An 18339-nucleotide genomic window follows, 5' to 3' on the forward strand; every position below is an offset into this window, starting at 1 on the left:
AAAAAAAAAAAAGAGAATTCCAAAAGTTGACTTTAGAAGTAGAACATACACATTTTTACATCCAAAGGCTTTTTACTATTTTTTAGAATGATAGTCAAATTGAAGTTATAGCTAGAAGTAGAAATTATAGCTAGACGTGAGATGGCCATGCATTCCTTGTTTGACCTCTGATGTCTCTGTTAACCTCTGCCTGGGGTAGTTATTAATAATGCCCAGTTTCACCATGAATGAGGGAGGGCCTGTGTTGGATTGGCGTTCTTGAGAACATCTGGGTACATCAGTGAGTGAGACAGCCCAATGTGAAGCCCCATTATAATTGGGTTGGCCAGAAATTTTTTCATTTTTAAATCTACACTTTAGGTACCTCTCAGTTTGGTAATGTAAAGCTTTTTGTTCTATGTTCTATTTGGTGAGGGTGACTGCGGGAACTTAGTGGCAGCTCTATCAGGTTTACAAAATTGGATGCTTTTTCTTTTAGTGGGGTTGGAATTATGAGTGGATGTGGTTCACAAGATGAGGCATTAACAGTCAGGGTTCAGAGAACAGTACTGCATCTAAACTGAGCTCTGTTTAACTCTTAAACTGACCATTGTTAGCCATGGCTTAAAGCTATGAGTAAAAAAAATACATTTTTCTTTTTTTGAGATAGGATCTTAACTTTGTTTCCCAGGCTGGAGTTCAGTGGTGTTATCATAACTAGTGCAGCCTTAACTCCTGGGCTCAAGCAGTCCTCCCGCTTCAGCCTCTGGAATAGCTGGGACTTTAGCCATGTATCACCGTGGCTAATTTTTCTATTTTTTGTAGAGACAGGCTCAAACAGGCCTCCTACCTCAGCCTCCCTACAGGCATGAGCCACTATGCCTGGCCTGAATAATTTTTAAAAGGGCTAGTTCATATTATGTGAGTCAGTCAGGTTAAGTATAAGAAGAGGTGTATTCTTTCTTACACACTTGCCCTCAGAGGACAATTCCTACATTACTTATTATCTAATTTAGAACAATGATTCCATTACCTGAGTACTTTTATACTTCTGCTCTTTTTTGCAGTATTCCTTATCCATGGGTGCCTCATCCTTGGATTGAACCAACTGTACATCAGAAATGGTTGAGAAAAAAACATGGATGGTGGTTGCGTCTGTACTGAACATAGATATACTTTTCTTCTTGTCATTGTTTCCTAAACAATACAGTACAATGTTATTTATATAGCATTTACATTGTATCAGATGTTATAATTCATCTAATTTAAAGTATACAGGAGGACATATGTAGGGTATATGCAGGTTCTACACTATTTTATATAAGGACTTGAGGATCAGTGCATTTTGGTATCATGGGATCCCTGGAACCAGTGCCACATAGATATCAATGGATGACTTATTTTTATACTTATTCTGTAATATTGAAGTAAACTTGTGTGGTTGAATTATGGGAGACATTTTTTATGAATAGGAATTAGCATTTAAAAAGAACAACTTCAGTTGTACAGTTAATATTTTTCCCTGGTGATGTTAATTCATTTTTAATCTACTTTTAAATAGGCATTCTATTGGAGATACCAAAGTTCCCTTTTGTCTTCAGTCCTGTGTAAAACCTTTGAAATATGCCATTGCTGTTAATGATCTTGGAACTGAATACGTACATCGATATGTTGGGAAAGAGCCAAGTGGATTAAGATTCAACAAACTGTTTTTAAATGAAGAGGGTAAGAATTAACATAAAAAGGGGTTGGAAAAAAATACTGCATTTTCTTGTATAAGTCTAAATAGTTATTTTCATTTGTCATGGGATTTCTGAGAAATCTGTAGAGATAGTTAATCACTTCCTTTTTTAAACGGTTATTTTAGGCATCTTATACTACTAGTGAGTGGTCTAGGAGCAGACCTAGGGGGCAGGGAGTAAGAATTTCATTTTTTAACCACCTGTAGGGGAATATATTAACAGCAAAATTTTAAAATGTCTGAAATTTTCTTAAGAATAATTCAGTGGAGACAGATGGGAATGCTGGGTGTGATTACTATGGGTAATAATTGCAACTAAATGATGGGTACAGGGATGTTCATATACTATTCTTTCTACTTTGATATGTTGTGTATAGTATTTGAAAACTTAAATGGTAGTTTTTATGGTGTACTTGGTTGAGCTCAGTGAGTGAAGATTTCTTTTGTGTGTATGTGTTTTGGTTTTTTCTTTCATCTTTGTTTTAAATAGTTGGATAACTAAAAAGTCTTACTACTCTATAGGAATTCAGAAGAAAAGGGAAGGACAAAGGTAGTTAGTACTTTTAATCTGATAGAGATTTTTAAAGCCGAACGCTGTCTAGCTGAATGTAAAGTAGGAAGATCTTTTTCATATTTATAATTGCAAGGGTAGACTTACAGTGAAATTACATATACTCTGTGTGTCTGGGTGTACCTAGAGTTACAAAATTAAACAATAAATTTGTTAATGAATGTTATGCTGGGTTTTTAAGATTATGATGATTTATTAAGATTAGTGAATAGATAAATTATAGGAACATATTGCAAGGGTACAAGTCCAATCTGTCAGGTGTGGAACATAAATGTCTTACCACAACAAGCAAATGAGGCGAAAGCTATGTTGATTGGTTTGATGTAACCACATCAGATTATATAAAAAAATTAATACATTGTACCCCACATATGCATAAATGTATTCATGATCTATGTGTATATGACTTAATAAAAAAAATTTAAAAAGATAAAGAAATCATAGTAGTTTTTAATAACAGTAGGTTTAAATGTGTATAGCATAAAAGTTTTGACCCTGTGGCAGGACTTGGCTGATGTTTGCTCACTTACAATGACAGAAAATAAGTTACTTTATGGGAATATCAATTTTAGAAACTTCTCCTAGGGAAGTCTTTTTCTGCCTTAGAATAATTATGTTAATCAGAAAATTAATCACATAGCCTTATTGTCAATATTACTAACTGCGGAGGGTATGGACCTTGTTTGTTGCATAACTTACCTTGCTAATACTGCAGTTTACAGAAAGCAATTACATATCTCTATTACATGATCAGAGAAGACAAACTTAAGCATCACATTCTGCATATTATATTATCCTGTAAGTATGTAATTGATAGGTTCCAAAAGGTATGTGTTGGTTACTTGTGTAGAAGATTTGAGAAAGAAGAGAAGTTAATTTACATAAGAAAGATAGGTCTTAATCAATAGGATTAAGTTCAGATGGTTAGGAAGGTGGGAGGGGGTACCATAGAATTAAATCATATGTAGACTATATTGTAAACATCTATAATGTAGGACAATTAGGCTTCTTTAACTCTAATTTTTATATGATACTGTAAAATTCCAATATAATACCTAAATAGAAATCTCCAAATTGAGCTAGACATCCTTTTAAATATTTTTTAGTTCTAATATGCATTAGCAAATTTTCCCTTAGCTTCAACTATGAACCAACTCCTTGTAAGATACATATACTTAGCCATTTGGAAAACTGTTTATAATACATGAAAGAACTCTCTGAACATTTCATTGCCTGGGGGAGAATAAATACTTGTTAAAATTGATCAGTTTTGTGCATTCTAATTTAAAATATGTCTTATACAATTTCAGATGTTGCCCATGTTCATTTTGTCAGTGTAATAAGCTTTAATATATATCATTACATTGAAATTGTAGTTTTTTCCTGTTCTGCTATTGATAAATATTTTTCAATTAAGAATTCTAAATTGAACCTTTCACTCTTTTATGGCAGAGCAGGAAACAAATAGATTTCACAGCCATAGGTCTTACCGTAAAGCTGTCCCCCGGGTAGAGTGCTGTAGCATCACAGCTCACAGCAACCTTCAACTCCTGGGTTCAAACGAGTTTCCTGCCTCAACCTCCCAAGTAGCTGGGACCACAGGTGCCTGCCACAATGCCCGGCTATTTTTTGGTTACAACTGTCGTTGTTTGGCGGGCTCGGGCTGGATTCGAACCCTCCACCTTAGGTGTATGTGGCTGGCACCTTAGCCACTTAAGCCACAGGCCCCAAGCCGGTAGGCTGGTGTTATACATGGATTCTCTCTCTCTGGTGGATTTCCAGATGTTCATATGTCTGGCTTTTGAGCCAAAGGTAGATTGGGCAGTTGATTACACCTGAAAACTGGGCTGTCATAGCATGACATGATTTAGTGTTCTTTGAATATAATTTATATAGCACTTGCAGAGTATTTATTTCCGAAAATATTTAGTGTTCACATTTATGTGGTATGCTTGGAATATGTATATTAGCTGCCTCCTAGGGCCTTAGGTGATATGGCCTAAGTTGCTGCCTCCTAAGATAGTGCTAGAAAACTCTGAAATGACAGATATGTGAACATCTATACAAAATTAAGTGTAAAGTAATTTAACACATCCTAATTTCCATATTCTGCTTTCTATCCACATGTGCTTTTCCTTTCCAGTGGATAATACTTGGAAAATTTTAGTGGTGCCTGTGGCTCAAAGAGGTAGGGCACCAGCCCCATATGCCAGAGGTGGCGCGTTCAAACCCAGCCCTGGCCAAAAACTGCAAAACAAAAAACCTGGAAATGGAAAATTTTTGCTTCTTGGCACCTTCTTGCCATGTAGTATTCTCCTGGGATAGCAAGTGCTCTCATCTTGTGTGGTCTTAGAGAAAGCAAATTTCTCTTGGTATAATTAGGAGTAGGCAAACCTTGATTATAACAACAGATGTAATGCCAAAATTTTAACTTTTGTAACTAGGCATTATCATGTGTAATGCATTGACGAAAATGCTACTAGGTATTTGAAATATTACTGTTGATTTGTATTTTACAGATAAACCACATAATCCTATGGTAAACGCTGGAGCAATTGTTGTGACTTCATTAATAAAGGTAAAATACTGACATTTCCTTTTAACCTAGTAAACTTTTTGTAATAGCCAAGGCATAAAGACGAATCTTGGATTGTTTATGTAGAACTATGAAAGGTTTTCACTTGGTGTTAAAAAATTAATCTTGTGGTATGGTATAAGGCCAGGATTTTTATTTGAAAATTAATAATGTAGTTACTTCAGGACCAAATTGAAAACAGATACAGATGACTCATTGTAAATCCCAATAGTTAATTACTTGACTTGAAGTCTGCTGGACAGTAGGCATAGGTTTTTGGTTTTTTTTTTTTAAAGTTTTGGTATTTTTTCATTTTCTTCCTTTTGGCTCTTCTAGAATAAACAGATATAAACAAAATTAAAAGTATTTTACTGTGTAATGTTTGTTAATAGCATATGTAGGAACAAATGTTCTAGTACTTTGTGTTTAAAACAAAGTACATTTACTTTCAAATAGTCTCAATTCTTTTATACTCTCATGATCTGGAATCACAATTTTTTTTTAACTTGTTTCATTTGTTTTACTTAAATCATGCCATAATTAAAATAATTAAGGCTTATTCCAATTATTAAGTTTTATTATTTTTCTTATGCTTTTAAAAGTTTATATTATATGTTAATTTTTTTCCCTTTTAATGTTTGGTTTGTCTTAATAATTGGAAGCTGTGATGTTGTGAAATGAGTAATGAAAACGGTCCTGTTGTGTGATAGATTTTTATATCTATTACATAATTTTAGAGTCTTCAGGTTTTTAATTTAGATTTTTAATTTCTAATTAGAATTTCATTTTTATTTGTAAATTTCATTTGTGTTTAGAACATTTGTATGCTTTCTTCAGTAAATAATCTGTGCCTGTCTAATCCAAGTTAGAATAAAGCATAATTACATGACTTTGTACATGCCTTACTATGGAATGGATACCCTAATTACACAAAGGGTGTTTACATATAAATTATACCCTTGATCCATTTTCACAGAAATTCATCTAATTTGTACACTAGAAAATCTTTTTTAACATTCATGAATTTTGTATCTTCATGAGAAATAGTTTTTAAAATAGAAGACTATTATTTTAATCTATTTGCTAGTCATTTAGGGCAAATGCTTTACTGTAAGCATTGGCTTTAATTCTTACAACTTCAGTGAAGAAGATAGTATAGCCAGGTATTTCTTTTTGATGTAACTAATTTTAATACGCTATGGAAATTTTCATTTTCTCCATTATAAGGTAGTTAATTATGAGTATTTTACATAAGAGAAAGTTGTCAGTTTGAGGTGAAAGAAGCTGTTTATTATAGAAAATGGTGATGCGATTATGTGCTTGGCACAGTCTGACCTTTTGGTAGCTTACAATGGAGTATTGAGTATGCACAAGTAAATGGGCCATTACGATGAAATTCAGTAAATGTTGCTATTAGAGAAAAGCCACTTTAATAAACAGTTCATATCCAGACAAGTAACTTAAATTAGATGTTATGTGTTAATGCTTGATGAGAAAAACACTATGATGGTTCTGAACCTTTTTTGGATCTTCCCAGAAAAATGTCTGTGTACCTTGATTTTACATAAACGTTATAGTGTTCATGGACTCTTTGAAGCTGATCCTTGCATCCCAGTTCAAGAATTCTTAAACTGGAGAAGGATTAATATGGTGCATTAATAACATTCCCCACAAAGGGCATATATATGTAAATGATTAATAGAAGGCTTCCTTAATTGTGTACAGTTAACAATCTTTTGTTTAATGATTCATGGGCTTAACAGACTATACTGAAATGCTGCATGTGGGAGCTGCATGTCTCGTCATGTTACATCATCATTTCGTTATTTTTGCTTAACTATGTTCAGTCATGAGCCATAAACTACACATTGGGTCACATTAGTATGAAGAATTAGAAACAGTTGAAACACACATACAACATAAGTGTGGTTCACTGTTTAATAGTGCAAAATTTAACTGAGTCATCTTATACTTAGAAATTTGATATGTGATTTTAAATTTATAAAACATTTAATTCTACTGGCAAAGTTGGAAATGAGGTTTTGGGCTATGGTTCATATTTGTGGTCCCTTTCTTAGAGTTTTTGTTTTGTTTTGAGAATGTATTTTACACATTACTTTTTTTTTAAATAAAGTTCATACAAATCTTGGAGGAGGAACCTGATAAAACCCTGTGTAAAACTGTCCCAGAATGTAGTACTGATAATCCTTTTAAGAAAGAATTCAAAATTTCTGGAAGCATCTGTATGTGATCCCTACAAATTACATGATAATGTAATTATTTGAAGTTGTGGTAATAAAACAATAGCCAAAAAGGCCTTAATGATCAAGCCCAGCTCTCTATATAACAGGAAACTGAGCCTGAATAGGTTGTAACAACAGTAGAATAAGGTTCAGCTAAATTTCCTAATACCCTGTTTAACATTCATTCTGCCATATTTAATGTAGGTGTTTGTCCTTTATCTTGGTGACATCTTTGACTTTAGCATAGTTACATTGCCCACAGCTCAGAAATACTATTTTCTTATTTATAACTTATACAACAAATATTGATTTATTGGCTTAAAAGTCACATCTATTTTTTAGTGAGTGTGTGTAGTTGTTTTTTGGATATTAGTGCCTGTCTGTAAGGTAACAAGCCCTTTCCCAAGGAGCTTGCATGTAAGTACCCAGACCATGGATATTTTGCCATGGCTACTAGATGTGAATTCTGGTTTTTTAGCTCTTCTTTTACTTGATGACCTTAAGACTATTGTGATTTTTTTTTTTCTTTCAAATCAGGAATTTATCATGGTGTCATTAGAACAATTCACCTCATGTCCCCCCTCCCCCAAATTAAGTAGAGTCTTTAGTAAGACTCTTTATTTCGTAATTTTGTAGTATTGATATTTTTTCCTTATAGGATTGGTGGTGATCCTCAGGAAATGGGGGAAGAGGCAGAGCAAATGTTCAAAAGGATTAGCAGATTGTGGAAAAAAGGAGGATTTGGACAGAAGGAACCTGTTGCATAAATTCTTAACTACTAACCTTATAGGAAAACTCCAATATTTAAAATTTTAAACAAAGCTATAGGTAAATACCTTTTTAAAAACAAATGTCATTTTATTTTTTAAAAACCATAAGGGTACTATACTTCCTCTCTTTTTTAGCTGCTAGTTTTAAAGGAATACTTTTTGTTTCATTCTGTTTTATTTGATGATGATGATGATGTGTGATTGCTTAAAGGGAAGAATAAAAATAAATTTGAAGGGAGGAGATTCTTTTATATGAAACAGCAATATTCTTATATAATTTATTTCATTTCAGCAGTAAAATATTTTACCTAGTTTTACTTTAAAAGTTAAGGTCTGCTGACAAATTTGAGGGTTAGAGTCAGGAAAGTAAGGGTAGCATATTATAAAATAATGCCACGTTTATACTTTTTCATTTTAGAAATAGAGTCAGTTACACTGTCTTCCATGTTTATATCTCTTTATTCTAATTGTAGTTGCCAGTTTTTGTCAGTTGCAGAAACTTGGATTTTTTTTATCAGAAGTAGTTTTGAATTTTAAAAAAATTGAGGTTTTTCTTTCTTTCAAATTACTTAATCATGATCTATGAAAATCAAGATAAGTTCAGTTAATTTATAGGTGTTCAGCTTGGTCACATTAGTAACAGCTTGTTAGATTTGCTTTGTAAGCCACATTTTTTAAGGGAGTTTGTAACTGTGGGGAAAAATGGATGATGCCTTGGGCTTGGTAATATATAATGTTCAGAAGATAAGATTATTTAATTTTATTATTTTATTTTTATTTTAAATAAAAGGTAGATCATTTATTGCCAACTGAAAATTGTTCTGATACTTTATTTTTAGGGTTAATCTATGAAAATACTAAACTGAGAACAACCTTATTTTAACCCATAAATCTGTTTTTTAATTTTCCTAGCACTATTTGGCTTTAAAGCATTTTCTGTCATAAAAACAAATTAAGAATATTTTATAAATTCATTTTTATTTACCTATTTGTACCTTTTTCCTCTGTGATCTCTAGTTTTTAATTGGTTTCACTGCCTTGCTTTATGAATGGAATCCAGTGAGTTATTTAAACAATAACTCTGATTAATGCATTTACTTTATTATTACTTTTTTTGCAGTTTTTTTTTTCTTTTGGCTGGGGCTGGGTTTGAACCCACCACCTCCTGTACATGGGGCCAGAGCCCTACTCCTTTAAAGGAGCCATAGGCACCGCCCAATGCATTTACTTTAAGTGAACTTTTTTTTTTTGAGACAGAGTCTCACTATGTCACCCTCAGTAGAGTGCTGTGGCATTAACAGCTCACAGCACCCTCAAAGTCTTGGACGTAACCGATTCTCTTCCCTCAGCCTCCCCAGTACTAGGACTATAGGCACTCACCACAACTCCTGGCTATTTTTTTGAGTGCAGTTCTCGTTGTATAGCAGGCCCAGGCTGGGCTTGAGCCCAGCTTCGGTGTATGTGGCTGGTGCCCTATTCACTGAGCTACGGATGCTGAGCCTAAATGAACTATTTTTATTTTAACTGTATTGGCAGATGTTCTTGTTAACAGTAATGTTTTCAACTGCTTTATAATTATAATACGTGAATCAATTCATAAATATGGTATAAAAACTATAAAAACAATTGTAACATAGTAACATTAATTTTATTAGTATTAAAACTGTGCCTCTTTATCAGATTTTCATTTATAAAGTCTTTAGAGAATTGTAAATTCTATAACTTGATAGGCATACTTACAGAAAAATATGTATAATTTTTTAATACCAGATTAAAATACCAATATCTGATTATCTTTTTAAAACATCCACCTGGTTTGTTTTTCAAACCTATTTGGGCTGGACATGGTAGTTTGCACCTGTAATTCTAGCACTTTGGGAGGCTGAGGTGGGAGGATCTCTCTAGCCCAGGAGTTTGAGACCAGCCTTGCAATGTAGTGAGACCCTGTCTCTACAAAAAACGTTTAAAAAAAAATTAGCCAGCCATGTTGGTGCCTATAGTCTTAGCTACTCAAGAGACAGGTTGGAAGATTACTAGAGCCCAGAAATTAGAGTTAGTAGTGAGCTATGATGGTGCCACTGCATTCCAGCCTGGATAACAGAGTGAAACCCTGTCTCTAGTAAAGAAAAACCCAATTATTTGGTAAATGGATTAGAAATTATGATAAATATATTTTTCAACTTAGTTTCTTTAAAAAATGTTCCTACTGAATTTACTACAAATTTTTGTAAACATTTTCAAAATGATCATAACATTTAATAGTACTTGTACACTGATCTTCAAACTGGGATAAATGTATCTTTAAGTACATGAATTCTTTCCAAGGGTTAAAGGAGCATTGATGTTTTAAGATAATTTCCAGATGTTTCTATTTGTGTCTTTCTTTAAATTTGTCTTTGGTTCAGGTTTTCTCCCTATTTTCCAAAAGAAAGACATACTTGTCATGTGTTTCAAAATTTATTATCATGTATTGCTTGAGGTTGTAAAAACCTCCTTGGCCACAAACAACATAGAACATCTTTTTATAATTTTTTATTTTTTGAACATAGAATATCTTGAAAATTTGCAGTTTGGTATTAAAGATGTGTATCAGTGTAATGACTAGTAACAATAAGTCCTGTTTGTATACTAGGTTCTTCCCATTTCTTTGGTTTCAGCAAAATTGTAAGACAGTCTAAGCAAGTTGTCAGTGAATAAGAGCATTAATGTAATTTTTGAGAATAGATTACTATATGACTTTTAACACATACTGAGGTAGAGGCATATAAAGAACCGAGTGACATTATTACAATAAAATTTTTTCCATTTCAATCTATTCATCTATTGTAAGCAAGATTTCTCAACTAATAACATTTGTAAAAATTAAAAATAGGAAGAGAATTCCCATCTCACTCTAGTAATAGAAAATACCTATTGATAGTTGAACTAAAATCAATTACTATTTCAAAGGGGAAAGAAAATACTCAAAAGGAACAATCTTACACATTAGTGTGGGAAATTATTAGCAAATAAATTATTTTTCCTTTGCTTATTGTGAAAAATTCCAACATATATCCAATAAAGTAATTCAAACAGTATATCTAACAAACTAATAGTATAACCAACTCCCAGGTACCCATTTCCAGCTTCAATTTTGCAACATCTGTTCATCCACCCCTCTCACCCCACTGTTTTCCATAATGATAATGATAATGGTTTTTATAGCTTTTGGTTTTCTTCTTTTGAATGAGAGGTTTGCTCTAATTTATTTTGTATATGTATTTGTGTGTTTTTCCTAATAGTTTTGCAAATGAACTTTTTGCTACAACTTTTTCAAAATTAAAATAGCATGGCATCTTAGTGATTATTAAACCCCATGTATCTCTACGGTACATGAAAATCTTTCCAAGAATACAGGGGCAAGTATAGTTAAGTTTAATGCTTTTACATTTAAGTGGGGGAGGTTTTGGAGAGAAACCTTCAGTGTCCATAATCATTCAATACAGGCATACCTCGGAGAAATTGTAGTTCGAATCCAGATCACCACAGTAAAGTGAATATTGCAGTAAAGCAAGTCACACAATTTTTTTATTTCCTAGTGCATAGAACGTTATGTTTATACTATATTGAGTCTATTAAGGGTGCAGCAGCATTGTGCCTAAAAAAACAATGTCCATTCTTTATTTAAAAAACACTTTATGGCTAAGAAGTGCTTAGTATCATCTGAGCTTTGAACAAGTCATGATCCTTTTATTGGTGAAGGATCTTGCCTAGATGTGGACGGCTGCCGACTGATCAGGGTGGTGACTAATGAAAGATGAAGAGGCTGTAGTAATTTCTTAAATAAGACAGCAATGAAATTTGCTCTACATATTGTGATTCTTCTTTTTACAAAAGATTTCTCTGTATAATGCCATACTGTTTGATAGCATTTTGCCCACAGTAGAACTTCTTTTCAGAATTGAAGTCATTTTTCTCAAATCCTACGCTGCTTTGTCAACTGAGTTTATGGAATATTCTAAATCCTTTGTCATTCCAACAATGTTCACTGCATCTTCACCAGGAGTAGATAGATACCATCTCTAGAAACCTTTTTCTTTTCTCATCCTTAAGCAGTACTTCCTATACAAGTTTTATTATGAGTTTGCAGCAAGTAATATCTAATTCTCTTGATATTTCCACAAAATCTGCAACTATTTCTTCCACTGAAGTCTTGAACCCTTCAAAGTCGTACATGAGGGTTGGAAGCAACTTCTTTCAAATGCCTATTAATGTTGATATTTTAACTTCCTCCTATGATCACAGATGTTCTTAATGGCTTCGAGAATGATGAATTTTTTCCAGAAGGTGTTCAGTTTACTTTGCCACATCCATCAGAGGAATCACTGTCTATGACAGCTGTAGTCTTACGATCTGCATTGCTTAAATAATAAGACTTAAAATTCGAAATTACGCCTTGATCCATGGGCTGCAGAATGGATGTGTTAGCAGCATGAAAACAACATTAAGCTCCACAGTGCTATTGGATCAGGTGCATTATCAGTGAGCAGTAATATTTTGGAAGTAGTGTTTTTTTTTCTTCCCCAGAGCAGTAGATCTCAACAGTGGGCTTAAAATATTAAGGGAACCATACTGTAAACAGCTGTGTTATAATCCAGGCTTTATTATAGAGCATAGAGTAGGTTTAATTCTTAAGGGGCCTGGGATTTTCAGAATATTGAGTGAGCACTGGCTTCAACTTAAAAGGCATCAGCAGCATTAGCTGGTAAAATGAGTCAGCCTGTCCTTTGAAGCTTTCAAGCCAATCTTTGACTTCCATCTGTGAAAATTCTAGATGGCATAGTCTTCCAACAAAAGGCTCTTTTGTCTACATTGAAAAATCTGTTGTTTAGTGTAGCACCTTCCTCAATGATGTTATCTACATCTTCTGGATAACTTGCTGCAGCTTCTGCATTGCTGGTTCATCTTGCACTTTGATGTTACAGAGATGGCTTCTTTCCTTAAAACCTCATGAACCAACATCTGCTTAGCTTCATACTTTCTCCTGCAGTTTCCTCACCTCACGTGGCCTTTATAGAATTGAAGAGTTAGAGGCCAGACTTGGTGGCTCATAGCTGTAATCCCTAACATTCCGGGAGACAGGAGGATTTCTTGAATTCAGGAGCTTGTGACCAGCCTGAGCAAGAGTGAGAACCTGTGTCTACTTAAAATAGAAAAATTAGCCAGGTATGTGGCTAGTGCCTGTAGTCTCAGCTACTTGGGAAGCTGAGGCAGGACAATCACAGGGATCTAAGTTTGGGGTTGCTGTGAGCCAGGTTGAGGCCATGGCACTCTAGCCTGGGGCAACAGAGTGAAACTGTCTCAAAAAAGGAAAAAAGAGAGAGTTAAAGCTTGCTCTGGATTAGGCTTTAGTTTAGGGGGATGTTGGGGCTGGTTTGATCTTCTATCTGACCACTCAAACTTCCTTCATATCAGCAGTTAGGCTGTTTCACTTTTTTATCATTTGTGTGTTAACTAGAGCGATACTTGTAATTTCCTTCAAGAAGGAAATTCCTTTGCATTCAGAACTTGGCTAACTGGTATAAGAAGGCTAGATTTTGACCTGTTTTGGCTTTGTACATGTTTTCCTTACTAAGCTTGATCATTTTTAGCTTTTTATTTATTTATTATTATTATTTTGGCCAGGGCTGGGTGTGAACCCGCAATCTCCAGCAATACGGAGCTGGTGCCCTCCTCCTTTGAGCCACAAGCGCTGCCCTTAGCTTTTGATTTATAGTGAGATAGATTCAACGCTTCCTTTCACTTGAACACTTAGAGATCTTTGTAGGATTATTAATTGTCCTAATCTCAATATTGTATATGCAGAGCATAGGGAGGCCTAAAGAGAGGGAGAGAGACAGGGGAATGAATGAATGAACGGCCAGTAGGTAAAGCAGTCAGAACACACACTACATTTATCAGTTGAGTTTGAGATCGATTAATGTTTTTTTATGTGTGCGTGGTTTATGGTACCCTACAGTACTTATAAAATAATCAGAGATGACTGATTACAGATTCTCATAATAGAGGGAATTAGCAAAATGTGACATAGAAACACAAAGTTAACACACAGTTGGAAAAATGGTTCCAGTAGACTTACTTAGCATACAAGGTTGTCAGAAACCTTTAATTTGTAAAAAATGTAATATCTACAGTTTAGCTCAATAAAGTAAAGTTCAGTAAAACGAGGTATGCCTGTATTTTGTTTTGCCCTATTTACATAATCTGCCTAGAGCATATTGAGTAGGGTTTACCTAAAATGTTATATTGCATAATGATAGACATTGGCAAATATCGTTTGTTTCTTAAAAACAATGTAAAAGCAAAACTTAATTGTGTTTTAATTTAGTAAGCCACAAAATAGACCAATTATGTGACCATATTCTAAATTTGAAAAACTTTTTTTGTGATATTAAACATGACTGCTCATTGAGGAAAACTTGTCTTAATTTTATAGGGTACAGTTAAGGTCAGAGAATGAAAGTTCAATGTAACTTGCTCTTTTACATTGATTAATTGTATAACCAGTAATTATCCATGTGACATCCCAATGCAAATGCTGACATCCATTTCCAAAAGAGTTGTTTTTTTGTGCTTTTTCTAAGGTTAAAAAGGTTTTTGTGGTTTAAATGTTGTTACATATTTTACAGCATTAGGATCTATGGAATATTTTGACAACTGCAACAGTTCAATGAAGTTGGTAATTTCTTCTTTTAATTATTTTTCATTGAACAGCTTTGGAGTTACATTTCTACATTTTGATTTCTGGTATATTATAGGGAAAGAAAACTTAAAATATGTCAAAGGATGTTTTAGATAAAATACATAGATAGTGATTATGATATGGCAGTAACTAAATTATTCTTACTTTAAGTTTTGGTAATGCCTAATTTTGATGAAATAGTGTGGTGTTCCTTCTAGCTACTGACTGTATATGTGTAATTGCACATTTTTCTTAAATAAGTTGATTTGTAGGTTTTCACATATTACCTACCACACCCTAATCCTTTTGTAAATTAGAGAGCGAACCTGGATAAGTTCAATTAAATAATAGTCTCGTATAGGTTCCCCCTCATAGTAATATTTGAAAGAATAGTATTTTGGATTTTTTGGAGGATAAAGTATATTCTTAAAACTTTAGTTGTCAAATTATTTTATTTTAAGCTTGTTTTTATAAATTAGAGATGTATTGTTTCTTTTGGGTGCATATCACCAATTAATACGTTTGATTTCAGATCTACAACTTACTGCTTTGTAAACTTCGCCGAGGTAAAATGAAACCATTTGGCTACTTGGACTGATCTACATTACATAGGTTTTTTCCTATTGACATTTGTAGTAGATAACATGTCATAAGTGATGAAACAATACATCTTCCATATTCTCAATTGGCATAATACTAAATACAATTGAAGCTAATTTTTTAGAGATTATAAAATATAATTTTTTTAGTTCAAGTATTGTTATAACAAGTAAGAGATACTAAGAGTAGAGCTTTTTTTTACACTAGTAAAATGTGCCTAGAATGTTTGCATATACTGGAATTGTAAAATATTAGTTAGTTTTGCAACATAACTAATTTTTCTAACTCTAATGTTGGTTTAAGCATTTTTTTATAAGTAAATTGTTCTTAATTGAAATCATGATTTATATATCCTTAATTCTTTCCTAAGGGTGAAACTTTATTTTAAGTTTTTTAAAATATGAAATTAACGTACATTTTAGCAGATTATGTGAAGTCTTGAAAGATAAGGGGATTCAGGGTAACTTGATTTAAAGTTTTGTAACTTTGGGTTGGGTAAAGATACACTTAAAATAAAGCATTCCCTTTGTTACTCTGATTCATTCTCAACATGTGGGTATTAAAGTACATGTAAAAAAATTTATGTAAATGTTAAATTACTTTATAAGTATTTCCTAGATTTAAAAGTACTAATGCAATGATATTAGATTAGCTTAAAATTAAACTGTGATGCTTCCTATGTTAACATTTATGTCTCTTATTTCTTTATAGCAAGGAGTAAATAATGCTGAAAAATTTGACTATGTAAGTGCAACATAGAATTCAATTTTTATGCCGTATTCTTTGTGTATTTGTTTTTTGATTACTAATACTTCCTAATTTTGGTTTATAGGTGATGCAATTTTTGAATAAGATGGCTGGTAATGAATATGTTGGATTCAGTAATGCAACGTGAGTTTGCTTTGTGACTTAGGTTTTTATGGTGGGTCCGGTTTCTTTAAATTAATAAAATCTAGGTTATAGAATTTTACTTTAAATATTGTTTTGTTACTTCATATATGTGTGTGTGTATACATATATTTGCATACTGTATATAGAATTAATCTGTTCCATCTTATTGGCCCTAGGACTTACTTCAGTGAATAATTGCTTAAAATTTGGTCATTAGGTGGAAAATGAATGATTTCTAAATTATGTAACAGAAACACTTTAACAGTGCTTTAAGAAAATTTTTAAAATTTTTTGTAGATATTCATATAATCAGAAAGACCCGAAGTTCACCTCAAATTACTGGCACTTAATCCATTATATCTTTTTTTATACTTACTTGTCTTCTTTTATCTCTCTGCCTAGCTAACTTGATTTTGACCCCAATTTTTATTTTATTTTATTTTATTTTTATAGCTTTGAGACAGTTTCACTCTGTTTCCCTGGGGTTGAGTGCTGTGGCATCATTATGGTTCACAGCAACCTCAAACTCCCTTGGGCTCAAGAGATCCTTGAGCTAGCTTCCCAAGTATCTGGGACTCAGGCTCTCACCACAAGGCCTGCCACGTTTTTCTGTTTTTAGTAGAGATCTCACTCTTGCTCAGGCTGGTCTCAGACTCCTGGTCTTGGCCTCTCAGTTTGCTAGGATTAAACAGGCGCGAGCCACTGACTTTGACCCTAATTTTTAATTTTGAAATGTTCAATTTTACAGAAAAGTTGATAGGATAAATAGTGAACATCTGGAATCTTTTACCTATATTCTTGAGTAGTTGATCTTATTTGCTTTTTTCAACCTCTCTCTTTAGATAGATAAAAATGTGTTTATATCTCTACATATCCATATGTAAATATACATATTCGTAGGATTTTTTCATGAACTATTTGAAATTAATTGTAGACTTCATACTTCATCCTTAAATAACTCAGCATGTATATACTGAGAATAAACATAGTTTTCTACATAACCACAACACCACTAACATACTTAATAGACATAAACATTAATTTTAAAATACCATGACCTTAATCAATATGAAAATATCCCCCAACTGTCCCTCAGATGATTTTTACAGCTTTTATTTTTTTAATTCAGAAACTGCTCAAGGTTCATACATTGCATTGTTATTACTATCTGTTTATTTAGAATAGTCTCCTTGCTTTTAAAGATTTTATTAAATGGCTTCTTTTGAAGAGTGTGAACCACTTGTTTTAGAGAGCAGGGATTGACTGACTTTTTCTTTGAAGAACCACAGTAAATATTTTAGGCTCATGGGTCATGTGGTTGGTTTCTGTTGCAACAATTCAGTTTCCTAGTTTTAGTATTGTAGGAGAGCAGCCATAGACAATATGAGGTTGTGTTCCAAAAATATTTATGAAAACATGTAGCAGGCCAGATCTGGCCTATGGGCTGTAGTGGGTGTTCCCCATTTTGAATTTGTCTGATTGTTTCTTTGTGATTAGAAAAATTATGTTAGATGGTTTTAAATAAATATTAACTACTGGTTTATTGTTGCTTTGCATTTATCTGACTGTTTCTTTGTGATTAGAAAAATTATGTTAGACAGTTTTAAATAAATATTAACTACTGTTTTATTGTTATTTTGCATTAACTGCGTCACATTTCAGGGGTAAATATTTCTAGGCTATTTGCCTTACTGACATTATTTCATCAGCTTAAGTATCTTTTCCAGCAAGTTTTCCATGAGCCTCATCTTACCTCTTTTCCATGTTCTCATATTACCATATTTTATTGAACTTATTCCATAGTCTCTTTTTGCCTCATAACTCCTATTAGACTCTGACCTCCTTAGGACCTGGATAGAGTGTTGCTTCTCCCAGTTATTTCTATATCTCTATTAGTTGGCAGATAATAAGCACTTGAAATAAGTGTTTGATGAACTGAATTGTGTGCCTTCTTATAAGAAGAGGCACTGTGATAATTGCTAAAAAGCTAGTCCTTTATCTACATACTATGTTGATATTTTAAGTGTGGCCAGTAAATAAGAATTTTTCCATATCCATTATTTTTCTGACCGTAGAAATGTGAAAATACGGAGTTAGAAGGGTCTGTACACCTCAGTGATACAGTGTCACCACAGTTCCTGTCCATCAGCCTTTTGGACACTTGCAGGTTGATTCTCACATGTACTACAAATTAAATCTGTCTCTATCAGAACTCATTCTCTTTTTTTTTTTCCAAACTACTTTTTGC

At 33.2% G+C, this 18339-nt stretch overlaps 1 protein-coding gene across 3 annotated transcripts in view; it reads left to right on the plus strand.

Moving 5' to 3' along the window:
• Window positions 1–18339, plus strand: part of GLS (glutaminase) — an 83705-nt gene that overhangs the window by 22002 nt on the left and 43364 nt on the right. For all 3 annotated transcript variants that reach the window (XM_003801823.2, XM_023508092.1, XM_003801824.1), the window contains exons 6-9: window positions 1541–1704; window positions 4811–4869; window positions 15912–15944; window positions 16033–16091. In XM_003801823.2, coding sequence (XP_003801871.1) covers window positions 1541–1704; window positions 4811–4869; window positions 15912–15944; window positions 16033–16091 — 315 coding nt within the window. The remainder of the gene's footprint in view (window positions 1–1540; window positions 1705–4810; window positions 4870–15911; window positions 15945–16032; window positions 16092–18339) is intronic.

Source organism: Otolemur garnettii, unplaced genomic scaffold (genome assembly GCF_000181295.1).
Source record: "Otolemur garnettii isolate 467f Iridium unplaced genomic scaffold, OtoGar3 scaffold00222, whole genome shotgun sequence".
Taxonomy (NCBI): domain Eukaryota; kingdom Metazoa; phylum Chordata; class Mammalia; order Primates; family Galagidae; genus Otolemur; species Otolemur garnettii.